Source organism: Cervus elaphus, chromosome 4, assembly GCF_910594005.1.
Source record: "Cervus elaphus chromosome 4, mCerEla1.1, whole genome shotgun sequence".
In the NCBI taxonomy this organism is placed as follows: Eukaryota; Metazoa; Chordata; class Mammalia; order Artiodactyla; family Cervidae; genus Cervus; species Cervus elaphus.
In genome coordinates this window covers 47,242,202-47,257,405 of record NC_057818.1, presented here as the reverse complement: position 1 = coordinate 47,257,405, position 15,204 = coordinate 47,242,202, and the positions used below count along the sequence as shown (strand labels likewise).

General features: G+C 37.9%; 1 protein-coding gene across 8 annotated transcripts in view; it reads right to left on the bottom strand.

The window, feature by feature from the left end:
* Positions 1-15,204, bottom strand: part of ZFP82 (ZFP82 zinc finger protein) — a 56,217-nt gene that overhangs the window by 36,199 nt on the left and 4,814 nt on the right. For 7 of the 8 annotated variants that reach the window (XM_043893228.1, XM_043893231.1, XM_043893220.1 and 4 more), the window contains exons 2-4: positions 8,129-8,201; positions 5,177-5,303; positions 4,776-4,874 (exon numbers count right to left, since the gene is read on the bottom strand). In XM_043893228.1, the coding sequence (XP_043749163.1) occupies positions 4,776-4,874; positions 5,177-5,303; positions 8,129-8,137 (235 nt within the window). In that variant the 5' untranslated portion in view covers positions 8,138-8,201. The remainder of the gene's footprint in view (positions 1-4,775; positions 4,875-5,176; positions 5,304-8,128; positions 8,202-15,204) is intronic. The other variant, XM_043893202.1, reaches the window with a different exon arrangement.

Below are 15,204 nucleotides of genomic sequence, written 5' to 3'. Positions count from 1 at the left end.
TTAAAGAGATGACTGCCAAGGATTTCCTCTCACCGGAAAAAGATATAAATTCTTGGATTTAAAAATACAAACAGAAACAAAATATGGAGAAATAAAAGTAACCGCACCTGAATGTATTACAGTAAAAATTTAGCCCCTTAGAGGAAAAGTTTATAAAGGAAAAACAATCAGACATCAAGAAGAAAACATAAAAGAGTATCTTCACAGTAATCAAAATTTTCTTAAACAGGACAAAAGGTACAGATACCGTGATTCTGTTTATGTATTATAAATCAGATTCAAAGATAGGCCAAGGAAGAATTTCCTACATAAGACCAAATAAGTGTGAAGCCCAACAGAAGACTGATAAATCTGACCAAGAACCTCTGTTCACAAAAAGAAACCATAAAGAGCACTAAAAGATAACTTAGAGTGAAGAAGACACTAGCAATTTTTAGAACATGGAATATACTCAATAAGCAAAATATATAAAGAACTCTTACACATCATTAAAAACACAGGGAATCCAAAGAAAAACAGGTAAGAAAGACTTGAACAGGCAATTAGCTAAAGAAGAATTTCAAAAAAAACAACAATGATATGAAAATGTCTTCAAGCTCATCAGTAAAAAGGGAAATGCAAACTAAAACCACACTGAAGTATCACTATATATACTCAGCAATTGATAAAAATCTAAGTTTGACAATACGTTAGGAAGCATGTGCAACAATGGAAGCTCCTATTTACTGCTGGTGGGACTGTAATCTAGTATAAGCATTAAAGAAAAGTGGAGAACTTCCCTGGTGGCACAGTGGATAGGAATCCACTTGCCAATGCAGGGGACATGGGTTTAATCCCTGGTCAGGGAAGATTCCACACGCTGTGGAAAAGCTAAGCCCATGCGTCACAACTACTGAGCCTGTGCTCAAAGGGCCCAGGAGCTGCAGCTACTTAAGCCCATGCTCTCTAGAAGCCACTGCAATGAGAAGCTCACATAACACAATGAAAAGTAGCTCCTGTTCACCACAACTGCAGAAAGCCTGCACAAAGCAATGAAGACCCAGCACAGGCAAAGATAAATAAAAGTATTAAAACAAAACAAAACCTGAGAACTTAAAAAAAAGTTGAAAACTGGACAACTAAAGATATGATGCCATGTGATCCATTCATTTCTCTATTCATATCACACAGAAAATGTTCATAGTAGCAATTTTTAACCGTCCAAAAGTGGAAACAACCTAACTCCCTATGAAAAGTAGAACCGAAAAATAAACTGTAGTATATTGGTATAACTGAATCAATCAACTCTGACTATAAGAAATAATATGTATGAATCTTAAAAGCAAAATGATTCATAAAAAACAACATAAAAGTATATATAGTACGATTCTATGTATATAAATTTCAAACTCAAAACTGAACTATACTGTGGTGGCTCTCTTAATTGGTAACAGTATAAAGGGGCACAAAGATACTGTGGACATAGATGTGCTGACAGTGTTGCAAGTTCTTAAGATCTGGGTGATGTTTCCATGAGAGTTCATTTTATAACTGTTTAAATGTCTACCTATAGTTTGTTACCTTTCTGTACTTGAGAAAATTTCCAATAAAAATAATTAAAATATATTAAACTGTCTGCTGGGCATATCTATCTCTGAAGGTAGAAGTGGATAAATGGAGCAAAGAAACAGAAAGAGGCCCTGAAATACAAAGTAACATGAACCAAAACTTCCAACGAACAGGCAGACGAAACAACGATGACATAAGCAGCTGTTGAATAAATGGTGCTAAAACAAGCCATTAGGGGCAGGGGAGAGGGGATTGAGTTGGACTCTCAGTTTATAGTTTATTGTAAAAGAACTTTAAAATGGATTTAGATGCTATTAAAAACAGCAGAGAGGCTTCCCTGGTGGCTTAGTGGTAAAGAATCTGTCTGCCAAAGCAGGACACACAGGTCTGATTCCTGATCCCGGAAGATCCCACAATGTTGCAGAGCAACGAAGCCTGTATGCCACAACCACTGAAACCTGCAAGCCCTGGAGCCTGTGGTCTGCAACAAGAAAAGCCACTGCAATGAGAAGCCTGAGCACTATAGCCAGCGGGTAGACCCCGCTAGCCACAACTAGAGAAAAGCCCGAGCAGCAATGAAGACCCAGCATAGCCAAAAATAAATAAATAAATAAAAATTATTTTAAAATATAGCAAAAAAAATTTTTTTTTTAAAGAACAAGATATCTATGAAATTTGTAGAGGTCAGCTAATTTTCTAAAATCAGAAATTGTAATAACCACAAAAGAGATGACTGCAAACACATTAGAGCATACACTTAAGGATGCCAATCCAGGGATTTCCCTGACGGTCCAGTGGTTAAACATCTGCCTTGCAGTACAGGGGAAGCCAGGTTTGATCCCTGGTTGGGGAGCTAAGATCCCACATGCCACAGAGCGACTAAGCCCACGTGCCACAACTACTGAGCTGGTGTGCCACAATGGAAGATTCCACAGGATGCAATGAAGATTCTGAGTGCAGCAATTAAGACTGGACGCAGCCAAATAAATAAATAAATAATTTTTAAAAGATGCCAATCCAAATTAAAATTTATGAAGTACAAAACACCCCATGGAAATAGGTATATAATGTTTTTATTTTATAAAATCCATAAAAATTGACTGAGAATTAGAGCAGTAATAGATAAAAAGTGTAAAATATAGTAGTGAACATGTTAAAGATAGCAGCACCATGAAGGTGAAAATGTCCCCTCTCACTAGTACTTAGTAAAATGACACTAAAACAATTCGATGTACCAAGAAATCAGTGCAAAAGTTATTGGGGATGACAAAGCAGTCAAGTTATGTAAGGGAGACAATGTCTGCTTTTTAGAATTACATACTGAGGTTATGCAAGGGTGAAGTGACAAGAGGTCTTGCATTTGAAAATACGTGAATAACAACCGGGGTAGAAGAGGCCCCGGCCTCCTGGCTGCTCCCCACACACAGCCAATGCATACCTGCCTGAGGCCCTTCAATGTCTGGGTTCCTCTGGAATGTTCTTCCTAGTAATCACATACAATGATTTATAGCTATACTTCTTCAGGTCTCTGTCCCAATGTCACCTTATTGGAAAGTTTCTTGTACCCTATCACATAAAATAGCATCTCCACTTCTCCACTTATTCTTTTCAGCACTTACCATTATATATTCATTTATTTCTGTATCTCTCCCTGCAGCTGAGAGTAAACTCTGGGAATAGACATTCTGCATATTCTACTCACTGCTCTAATTTCAAGTGTTGAGAGTAGCTCTGGGCATGCAATAGGTATTCAATATACATATACTGATCTATCGACAGATAAATGGATAAAGAAGATATGATACATATATACAATGGAATATTACTCAGCTATTAAAGAGAACAAAATAATGCTATTTGTAGCATCATGCATGGACCTGAGGATTATCATACCAAGTGAAGTAAGTCAGACAGAGAAAGACAAAATTTCCTATGATATTGCTTATATGTGGAATCTAAAAAATAAATGACACAAATGAACTTATATACAAAACAGAAACAGACTCACAGGCTTAGAGAATGACTTATGATTATCTAGGGGGAAGGATAGGGAGGAGTGATAGACTGGGAATTTGGGACTGACTTGTACACACTGCTATATTTAACACAGATAACCAACAAGGACCTACTATACAGCACAGGGAACTCTGCTCAATATTCTGTAATAACCTAAATGGGGAAAGAATTTGAAAAAGGATACACATATATGTATAACAATCACTCTGCTGTACATCTGAAACTAACACAACACTGTTAAATCAACTATGCTTCAATGTAAAATAGAAATTAAAAAAAAATCACACAAAACATATACTGAATGAAGGAACATGCTGTCTTGTTTGTTTTTTTTTTTTTTCTTTATCTTTGTTAGCCCTAAGATCTCAATGGAGGCACAGATTATTTTTTCAAGCACTCTAAACTCAATGACATGTGTGCTCAAATGTCTCTCTTATGACAGCTATGTGGATCAACTCCTCTTCTATCTCTTTAGCCCCCCCTTTCTGCTGAGCTCCCTATTTTAACCTCTCTCGTGCTTCTAAATTTTACAAATTATAAACAGCACCCACATTAAGCTATAAACTCTGAAATTGCTTATTCTTTATTTTTTTCCTGGCTGCGTCAGTGGCTTGCGGGATCTTAGTTCCCTGACTAAGGATTGCACCTGTGCTCCCTACAGTGGAAGTGCAGAGTCCTAACCACTGGATTGCCAGGGAATTCCCACTTAGCATTTTTTAATCTTTCCGTACCTAGCAGAGTACTTCACACACATTAGAAAATCAGCAAATGCTCATTAAAAGTATGAATGAACCAATGAGTGTATCTACTGTATCTTATAAGCTCTAGAGGAAGTGAGTCTTTCGTAATGTAGGAAAAAATAGTATTTCAGGAGACAGTGATGCTCTTTGAAGACTAAGTACAAAAGAGGATGAGAAGCAGATAAGGAAGTAGATTCAAATTATGCATAGAAAGGAGGACTATTAGAGAAGGTGGAGGAGGGCACCAGCTCGTTAGAATTGGGACAGAAGCATAAGAGGAGAAGCATAAGAGGAGCAGGCAGAGTGTGTTAAGTAAGGGGAAAAGGTAAGGTCATTTGAAAGGTCATGCTGAAAAGGCTTACTTTTTGCACAACAGGCCTAAAGTTTTTAAGGGAAGCTTCCCAGACTGCATTTCAAAGGTGCAATCTCTCCATTGACTGACTGGGTCATCACCTGCCATGCCTCACTTACCTGGCCACTGGTCTCTTGTTAGTTCTCTGTCAACCAACCAGGGCTCCTTCCCTTGCTCCAAGAAGGAGATCACATCTGGTTTAGAAATAGAATGTCCTGCTTACAAAAGAAGTAAGGAGAGGTTTATGTTGAGAATGTCCCAGAATTCAAATCCAGCCCTTTCATTATTAAGAAAGAGCCAAAGGAAGATACATCAGATTTATGAAACATAAAAGAGCACTTGAAACTTTCCTCACAACTCAGTGCAGCTTCCTCTTTCTAGCTCTACAAGATTAAAAACATTCCTCTGGGAACAGGGTGTAGACAGAAACACAAACAGTTACTTGAGAAGTAGGTGAGTATAACACCAGAGGAAATAGACCTTCTCAGGGCAGAATCTAAATTATTATGGATGTCCTTACCCATTGAAACCAGGTTGCTGTAATTCTCCAACATCACATCTCTGTATAAATCTCTCTGATCATCATTCAGGAATTCCCACTCCTCCTGAGAGAAGTCTATGGACACATCACTGAACATCACTGACTCCTGGAACAACAACCATGTTAAATTTTTAAAAATTAGGTTTGATCAATAAAAACATTTGCTTTTGTGAAGGAAAGAGAGAAGAAAAAAAAGAAAAGAAGAATTGAAAACAGCAAGCACACAGAGTGGAACTGAATGGGATGCCTCTGGAGGACTGTAAACAAATAAACAGGACTGAATCACTCTGCTTTCAAGTCATTCTGTTTCCTCCAGGCAAAACTACCTGTGGATAGTTGGGCACTTCTGTTATCCAAATAAGTCTGGGGAGGTATAAAATCCAGCCAAGATGAGTTTCCCAATTCAATGAAGTAGTATATACAAACACTTTGCAAATGCTATGTTATGAATACATATGAGTTTCTTTTCCAAAACAGCTAAGGGTATAATTTCAGAATAAGGGAAAAGAGAAGACATTAAAAGCATCCAGAGGAGAGCAGGTTGGATAAAAGCCATCAAGAATCACAGAGGCAATGGGGTTAAGAAAACCACTAAAAATAAGAAATGGTAAGAACAATTCTTCAACATGCTAATGAAGAAATTCTGGGGACTTCCCTGGCAGTCCAATGGTTAAGACTCCACGCTCCCAATGCCCCCTGGAACCAGGGAGCACAGGTTCAATCCCTGGTCAGGGCACTAAATCTCCCAGGCTCTGCCCAAAAGAAAAGAAATTCTGACCTAGAATTCTATAACCAAATTGTCATTCTGTTGTGACAACTGAAAAAAGAAACCCCCAGACATGAAAAGACTCAAGCACAATTTCTCAGGAAACTATCAGAGGTTGTGATCTACCAAAACCAGAGAGTAAACCAGAGAAGAGGAAGACATGAGATTCAATAAATATGTGAATTAACACAGGAAAACAGAGAAGGAAAATCCCAGGGAAAAAAGGGGAAGTCTTTGAGAAACAGGCCAAGAGAGCAACTAGACAAAATGGAAGCAGGGTGAAAAAGGCAACAGGGATGGAAGTTTCCATGTTCAAAAGGAATTGATGTATTTGATCAGACGGAAAACATACTGACTTGCATGTGGCAGTGATTCTAAAGATTTTAGATATAAATACATGGACAACTAAGCAAATGAGGGGAAAAAGCAATTAACCTCAGGAAAAATGAAAGGCTGTAACAGAATAAAGCCATGATCTGGCTCAGCAGTGAGGGATATTTGCAGTTGTGACAATGTGTACACTATCGATTTAACCAAAAATTGTGATGTAATAACAGGATCAGAGGAAATGAAGGGTGCAATATGAGTATAATGTCCTTTCCACTCTGCAGTAAGTCAAAAGATAATGAGTAAAACTGATAATCAATATTCAAGAGTTGAAGGCAGCTACCTTTTGGAGTGAAACTGGTAGTGAGGCCAGAATGAAATATCCCTACTTTACTCGTGAACATGTACAAATAACTTTAAAAAATATTTTATCTTAGGAAATTAAATTTTCATATAATTCAAGACTGATCCATTCTAATGCCACACTATTATAAACTATATAATAAGAGTTATTTCTTGTTAAACAAATTCCTTTCATAAGCATTCTTTTTTCACTGAATGTTTTGTAATATGGAAATAAAGGACTTCTCCTTTGCTTTCAGACATTGAGGCTGAAGGTGATCTTTAAAGACCTTCCAACGTTGGTCCAATTTTACCTAAAACCGCCCACTGCTCGATGTAAACATCCTTTGTTCCTAAGCTACAGGAAATTGACAGAATATGATCCAACTTCACACAATGGCATTATTGAAGTCTATTTAGCATGGATGGTCTCGCAGGTTGTCAGAGCTTTGTACTAACCACCAGTCATATACCCAAACCTGAAGGGCTCATACATTAAGAGACCTTTCTGTGTACTAAGAATGACATCAAACAAAACCATCCCACAAATTTTCTTCCTGGAAAATCTAAGTCTATGGAGATGATCAGGGCTTTTCCCTATGAGGTGCCCTAATTACCCTACCCATCTCCATCCCATCAATCACTGTCGAAGCAAATTAGATTCATTAACTAATAGAAAACACATTTCTGTTCTGCCAAGATTTCTGACACAAATCTGACAGAAGATGGTGAAAGACTTATTAAATGAGTAAAAGTTATTTAAAAGAAGGAACTGTGGAGGGCACTGGGTTGTTTTAGGAGGAAATAGGGGTCAGGTTCCTGAAGGGAGACCATGTTAACCAGTGCAAAAAATTTTTTTTCAAACCTGGTCTCCGTCAGATTGTTTTTATATTATGCAATTCACAGTATGTGGGAACAAATCAGGATTTATGATGAAATCCATAAGCAATTTTCTAATGGATTTTAATTTGATTAAGACTTCTTCAGAGAAACTTGGTATCTAACCCCTTAGCCTTCAAACAGTTACCTGTAACTAAGAGTATAAAGATCTTTAACCAGATATTCTTTCCTTTTTTTAATGATTATCTAACCACTTATATTTTTCTATAAATACCTCCACCAAGAGAGCAATTTTTGAATTGGCTTATTAGAGACCTTTTCTTTAGAGCAAGAGTTAAGAGAACTTTGGCACTGTGTATAACTGAACTGTCTGAAGGCTGCTATTGTTTTTAAACACCAAAAAGCATCATGATAAGGAAAGCAAATATTTACATGTACTAGGGGTAAAAATGACTCTATCTGAGCAAAAAGAAACAGCATCTAGGGATTTGCCTGGTGGCCCAGGGGTTAAGACTTTGTGCTCTAAATGCCAGGGACCAGGGTTCAATTCCTGGTGGGGGAACTGAGATCCCACATGCTGCACAATGCAGCCAAAGAAATAAAAAAAAAAAAATTAAAAAAAAAAAAAAAAAAACAAAAAAAAAACAGCATCTCACCTGAGCCATGGCTTTGATATTTGCAGAAAAGGACCAGTTCTTCTCTGGACTCCTTTTTTGGAAAAAGGCAGAGCTGGAGAAGACAGAAAGAAGTTATACAAGATGCCACTTGCCTCTCAGCTCCCAGTATGATCATTTCCCCTCTGCTAACTACACACAAACACTGGAGGGATTAGTGAAAAGAATGGGCAAATCTCTAATTACCCCCTACTCCAGAAACCTCAGGCCTTAACTACAACAGGCCAGATCTGGAGCACTTGATACGGCTTAGAGAATCTAGCTTGTATATATCCTCAAGCAGATTCTTCACCAGGTAAGCCACCAGGGAAGCCCCGTATGTATACTCATATACACACAAAGATACACTTTTTAAAAATCACAAATTGAAGTATATTATATACACTGTTATGTTGTTGTTGATTAGTCACTAAGTCAAGTCTGATTCTTTTGTGTCCATGGACTGTACCCCTCCAGCCTCCTCTGCCAACAGGATTCCCCAGGGAAGAATATTAGAGTGGGCTGCCATTTCCTTCTCTAGGGGATCTTCTTGACCCAGGGATTGAATCTGTGTCTCGTGCATTGGCAGGAGGACTCTTTACCACTGAGCCATCAGGGAAGCCCATACATTGTCAAACACATCGCTATTTTTACTTAAAGTATCTTGGACCAGATCCCAACTAGTACATTCAAAGATACATAATTAATTCTCTTAGCCTACACTGGATTCTATTAAATGGATACACTTTAATTTATTCAACCAATCTGCCAATTATCATTTGGGTTGCTTCCTGTCTTTCACCATAACAAACAATGCTATAGTAAATGTCCTTGTACATATTAATATATCATTTTACCTGTATAGAATTCTGAATGATTAATTCCTAAAAGCTGGTCATATGCATTTTAATTTGGATATACATTGGTCAAATCAATTTTCAGTGATCTTGGATTGTACAATCAGGTCCCAAGTCCTGACCAAGAAACATTTGATTGATAAACCAGATCCTCTAATCTTGTCTAGTTTGAGAAAACTTTTGGGGTTCATGAATCTTGACTTAAAGAAAACTGTAATGCAAAAAAAGCAAATGAAGTAATTTTACAGAATTTACAGTACTTTGGGGACAATATTAAAATCAGTATAACAACAGAAAGGAAGTAAAATCAAAGAAATAACACAGAAAAGGACTAAATCCATATCACTGTTGCTTTAGAATAGCTTTTGACTATAAGTATAGTAATAAAATTTGTGAAAACTGTATATTCTGTCTATCTCCTTTACTAACAGAAGCCTAAAACGTTTTAGGGGGATAAGTGAATTTGTGATCGATGTCTAAATGTTTAAGAAAATTTGTCTGTCTATAGGCTATAAGAATGTAATAAACTGAACATTATAAAAGTATAAGGGGCAGTGAGCATTCCACTATGCATCAAACTCCTTGATCATCAATTGTCAATAATTTCATGTAAAACTGACCACTCAGGAAATAATTTTATGGTATCACTGTATCAATTATTCAATAGCTACTTTTACCCCTACCCCTAGTTACTCACTGCATTCCCCCACAGGTAAACAAATTTCAGACATGAAAACCAAAGTAATCCATAAATGCCTCTTCCTTAAAACCTGAAAGCATTCCTTTAACTTAGTATTCCTGGTATTTTTCTCAACTGCACAGCCTATCATGTACCAGCTACTGTGCTAGACACTGAAGAATCAACAGTTATCCAGAATGATTTGAAAATAATTCCTTCTCCTATACTCCTCACTTTTAAGTCCCCTTTTCTAGTCTGTCTTCCTGGCCTTTCCCTGATTTTCCACAGGTGTTGTACCTGTCAAGCAAAATGGAAACATCTCATTTCAATAGCTTCATACAATGCTTCTCACATTCCCAACACTCTTCATCTTTTCCCCTAGATGGTACCCTCCCCCAGGCTGAATTCTTCCATCTGGAGGATCTGCTCCTCTCTTTTAAAGCCAACGATCTAGCAACCTAGATGCCCATCAGCAGACAAATGGATAAGGAAGCTGTGGTACATATACACCATGGAATATTACTCAGCTGTTAAAAAGAATTCATTCGAATCAGTTCTAATGAGATGGATGAAACTGGAGCCCATTATACAGAGTGAAGTAAGCCAGAAAGATAAAGATCATTACAGCATACTAACACATATATATGGAATTTAGAAAGATGTAATGATAACCCTATATGCAAAACAGAAAAAGAGACACAGATGTACAGAACAGACTTTTGGACTCTGTGGGAGAAGGCGAGGGTGGGATGTTTCGAGAGAACAGCATGTATATTATCTATGGTGAAACAGACCACCGGCCCAGGTGGGATGCATGAGACAGGTGCTCAGGCCAGGTGCACTGGGAGGACCCAGGGGAATCGGGTTGGGGGGGGGGGGGGATCGGGATGGGGAATTCATGTAACTCCATGGCTGATTCATGTCAATGTATAACAAAACCCACTGCAATGCTGTGAAGTAATTAGCCTCCAACTAATAAAAATAATTGAAAAAAAAAAAAAAAATAAAGCCAACGATCTCTGTAGCCAAGACCACAGTATGCTTGCAACACAATCACACATAGGCAAAGAGCACTGTCAAAAGATAACACTATAGAGAAGTCTCTCACTCTAATAAATAGCTTAAAATTTTTGAGAATTTTGCACTCATCTAAATGATAAACCTATCTTTTAATTAAAAAATGTAATGTTTTAAATTACTTCCAGCATTATCCTGAAAATTTCCTATATGCTAGGAATTGTACTTGTCTGTTAGTAATAGGGACCTGAAAAGCAGTTTAATTCTTCTTATATAATAAGAAAGCAGAAGTAGTTAGTGACTGGCTTTGGCCCCTATGATTGTTTTAGACACAATATCTCTCATCCAATTAAAGATTACCAGACATGCAAGGAGATAAAAACAGAAAACAAGCAGAACCAAAGACAATTTAGATACTGGAGTAGGCAAACCATTTAAAATATTAATAGCTACAACTAAAATGTTGACGACAACCAAGGAGACGACAGGCAAATGGATGGATGATAAGATGAAGAAACTAAACACAAGTGAAATCCATAAAAAAGAAACAAACAGACTATCTATTTCAGCCAATTAGGAAATAAATAAGTTACTGCATGGTTTTGAGAAACCAGGATTACTGAACTCAGACAAGCCAACAAAAAATATCCACATGAAGTACAAGAAAAAAAAAAAACAGAAATGAGTGTAAAAGATATATGGGACAGTTAAAAGATCACCACACACGTAAGTGGAGTCTCAGAGAAGAAGAGAGACTGGACAGGAATTAATATTTGAATAAATTGATTAAAAATCCTAAGAAGAGTTTCAAGAAGCTCAGCAAACAGAAGAATAATATACAAGAAGGTAAACAAAACAAACATACAAAAGCAAAACCACAACCAAGCAAACTGTTAGAGTCAAACTGTTGAAAACCAAAGAGAAAGGAAAATAATTCTTGACAGTACTCAGAGGAATAAAAGACCTATTACCAACAGCACGATGAGAAAAAGAGGGATAATACAAATGAACAAAATCAGTAATGAAAAGGGAATATCTTTACAGATGTCATTGACATTAAAAAGATAATCTGTTATTTTTGTTTAGTCCTAAGTCACATCTGTCTCTCTGTGACCTCATGGACTGTAACACGCCAGGCTCTTCTGTCCATGGAATTCTCCAGGCAAGAATACTGGAGTGAGTTGCTATTCCCTTCTCCAGGGGATCTTCCTGACCCAGGGATCAAAAAGAAAAACCATCTGAGGGACTTCTCTGATGGTCTAGTGGCTAAGACTGTCTGCCCAATGTGGGGGCCAAGGTTCGATCCCTGGTCAGAGAACTAGATCCCACATGCCACAGCTAAGACCTGGCACAATCAAACAAATAAGTATTTTTTTTAAAAAACCATCTGATACTTACTAATTAAAAGGGGGAAAACAGTAATTTTACAAAGAAGAAACCAGGGAGAAATCACTCAAACCAAGTAACCTAAGTTAACACTACTAGTAATGAGATATCATATAGCTTCTGATATGACACATTGAGAAGAAGAAATTATTTCTGTGATCTTTTTACCAAAAAGGCAAAGTCTAAATTTAGCCAAGAGGAAACAGCAGACAAATTCAAATTTAAAGACATTCAAAAAATAGGCAAAGAACTAAACAGACATTTTTCCAAAGAACACATACAGATAGCTAACAAATACATGAAAAAGATGCTCAATATCACTCATTATCAGAGAAATGCAAATCAAAACCACAATGAGGTACCATCTCACACCAGTCAGAATGGCTGCTATCAAAAAGTCTACAAGCAATAAATGCTGGAGAGGGTGCAGAGAAAAAGGAACCCTCTTACATTGTTGGTGGGAATGCAAACTAGTACAGCCACTATGGAGAACAGTGTGGAGATTCCTTAAAAACCTGGAAATAGAACTGCCATACAACCCAGCAATCCCACTGCTGGGCATACACACTGAGGAAACCAGATCTGAAAGAGACATGTGTACCCCAATGCTCATCGCGGCACTTTTTACAATAGCTAGGACATGGAAGCAACCTAGATATCCATCGGCAGACAAATGGATAAGAAAGTTGTGGTACATATACACAATTGAATATTACTCAGCTATTAAAAAGAATGCATTTGAATCAGTTCTAATGAGGTGGGTGAAACTGGAGCCTATTATACAGAGTGAAGTAATTCAGAAAGAAAAATACCAATACAGTATACTAACACATATATATGGAATTTAGAAAGATGGTAATGATGACCCTATATGCGGGACAGCAAAAGAGACAGATGTAAAGAACAGTCTTTTGGACTCTGTGGGAGAAGGTGAGGGTGGGATGACTTGAGAGGGTAGCATTGAAACGTGTATATTATCATATGTGAAGCAGATCGCTGGTTCAGGTTGGATACATGAGACAGGGTGCTCAGGGCTGCTGCACTGGGATGACCCAGAGGAATAGGATGGGGAGGGAAGTGAGAGAGGGGTTCTGGATGGGGAACACATGTGCGCCTGTGGCTGATTCATGTTGACGTTTGGCAAAAACCACTGCAATATTGTAAAGTAATTAGCCTCCAATTAAAATAAATAAAACAAAAAAAAAAAGACATTCAACAAAATAACTGGCCAGTGCTCTTCAAAAGTGTCACGGTCATAAAAGATAAAAAAGACTAAAGAACTATGTCAGATGGGAGAATACTAATAAAATGAGACAACTAAATCAATCTGGGCATTTAGATAGGATTCTTTAACAGAGCAGGGGACTGACAAGACAATTAGAAAAATTTAAATAAGGTCTGTAAATTAGCAAAAGTCGTGTATCAGGGTAAATTTCCTGGTTCTCCTAATTGTACTGTGGACACCTGAGTGAAGAGTGTATTGGAATCCTTTGCCTTATGCTTACAATATAAAAGTAAAAAGTTTCTTAAAAGTGAAAAAAGAAATTAAAAGGACAAGAGGACACTTTTAAAAACTGGCTATCTGAATGGCTAATAAAAATTTGAAACGGTGCTGAACATCGTTAACACATCAGGGAAATGCAAATTAAAAACTGTGATGAAACTCTGTTATAAATCCACCAGAATAGTTAAAACAAAAGATTGACAATTTCAATCTAACAGACATGATGTAGAGCAACTGAAACTCTCATACATTACTGGATGGAGTGTAAATTGGTACAACATAAGATACTGGTAGTATCAATTAAACATATGCCTGCCCAATGATCTAGGGTTTCCCTGATGGCTCAGAGGGTAAGGAATGCGGGAGACCTGGGTCAGGAAGATTCCCCTGGAAAAGGGAATGGCTACCCACACCATTATTCTTGCCTGAAGAATTCCATGAACAGAGGAGGCTGGAGGGCTACAGTCCAAGGGGGTCGCCCAGTGATCTAGCAATTCCACTCCTAAATATTTACTCAAGAGAAGAGCATTTATTTATTTTAACGATTATTTAGTTAGCTTGGTTTGTGCTGGATCTTTGCTTCTACGCAGGCTTTTCTCTAGTTGCAGCAAGTGGGAGCTACAGTCTAGTTGCAATGCAGTCTTATTGCAATGGCTTTCCTTACTGCTGAGCATGGCTCTAGGGTGCTTGGGCTTCAGAAGTTGCGGTCCATGGGCTCTGTAGTTGTGGCTGCCAGGGTCTAGAGCACAGGCTCTATAGTTGTGGCTTTGTTGCTCTCTGGCATGTGGGATCCTCCTGGTTGGTCTTTAGTTATTCAGTCATGTCTGACTCTTTGCGACTCCATGGACTATAGCCCTCTATGTTCCTCTGTCCATGGGATTTCCCAAGGCAAGAATACTGGAGTAGGTTGCTATTTCCTTCTCCAGGGGATCTTTCCACCCAGGGATTGAACCTGCATTTCCTGCATTGCAGGCAAATTCTTTACCACTGGGCCAACACGGAAACCCCGAGAAGAGCATTTATGTGTTCATCAAAACCACAGTAGAATGTTCATAGCAGCAACACAATTTGTAATAGCCACAAGTTGGAAACTATTAAATGTCCCTGAACAATGTAATCAGGTACAAAAATAGGAAGTCAAGAAATACGGGGAGGACAGGCAAGTTTGGCCCTGAAGTACAAAATGAAGCAGGGCAAAGGCTAAGAGTTTTGCCAAGAGAATGCACTGGTTATAGGAAACACCCTCTTCCAACAACACATGAGACGACTCTACATGTGGATATCACCAGATGGTCAATACCGAAATCAGACTGATTATATTCTTTGCAGCCAAAGATGGAGAAGTTCTATACAGTAAGCAAAAACAAGACCAGGAGCTGACTGTGGCTCAGGTCATGAACTCCTTATTGCAAAATTCAGACTTAAATTGAAGAAATTAGGGAAAACCACTAGACCATTCAGGTATGACCTAAATCAAAGCCCTTACAATTATACAGTGGAAGTGACAAATCAATTCAAAGGATTAGATGATAGAGTGCTTGAAGAACTATGTACAGAGGTTCATGACATCATACAGGAGGCAGTGATCAACCATCCCCCAAAAACAGAAATGCAAAAAGGCAAAATGGCTGTTTGA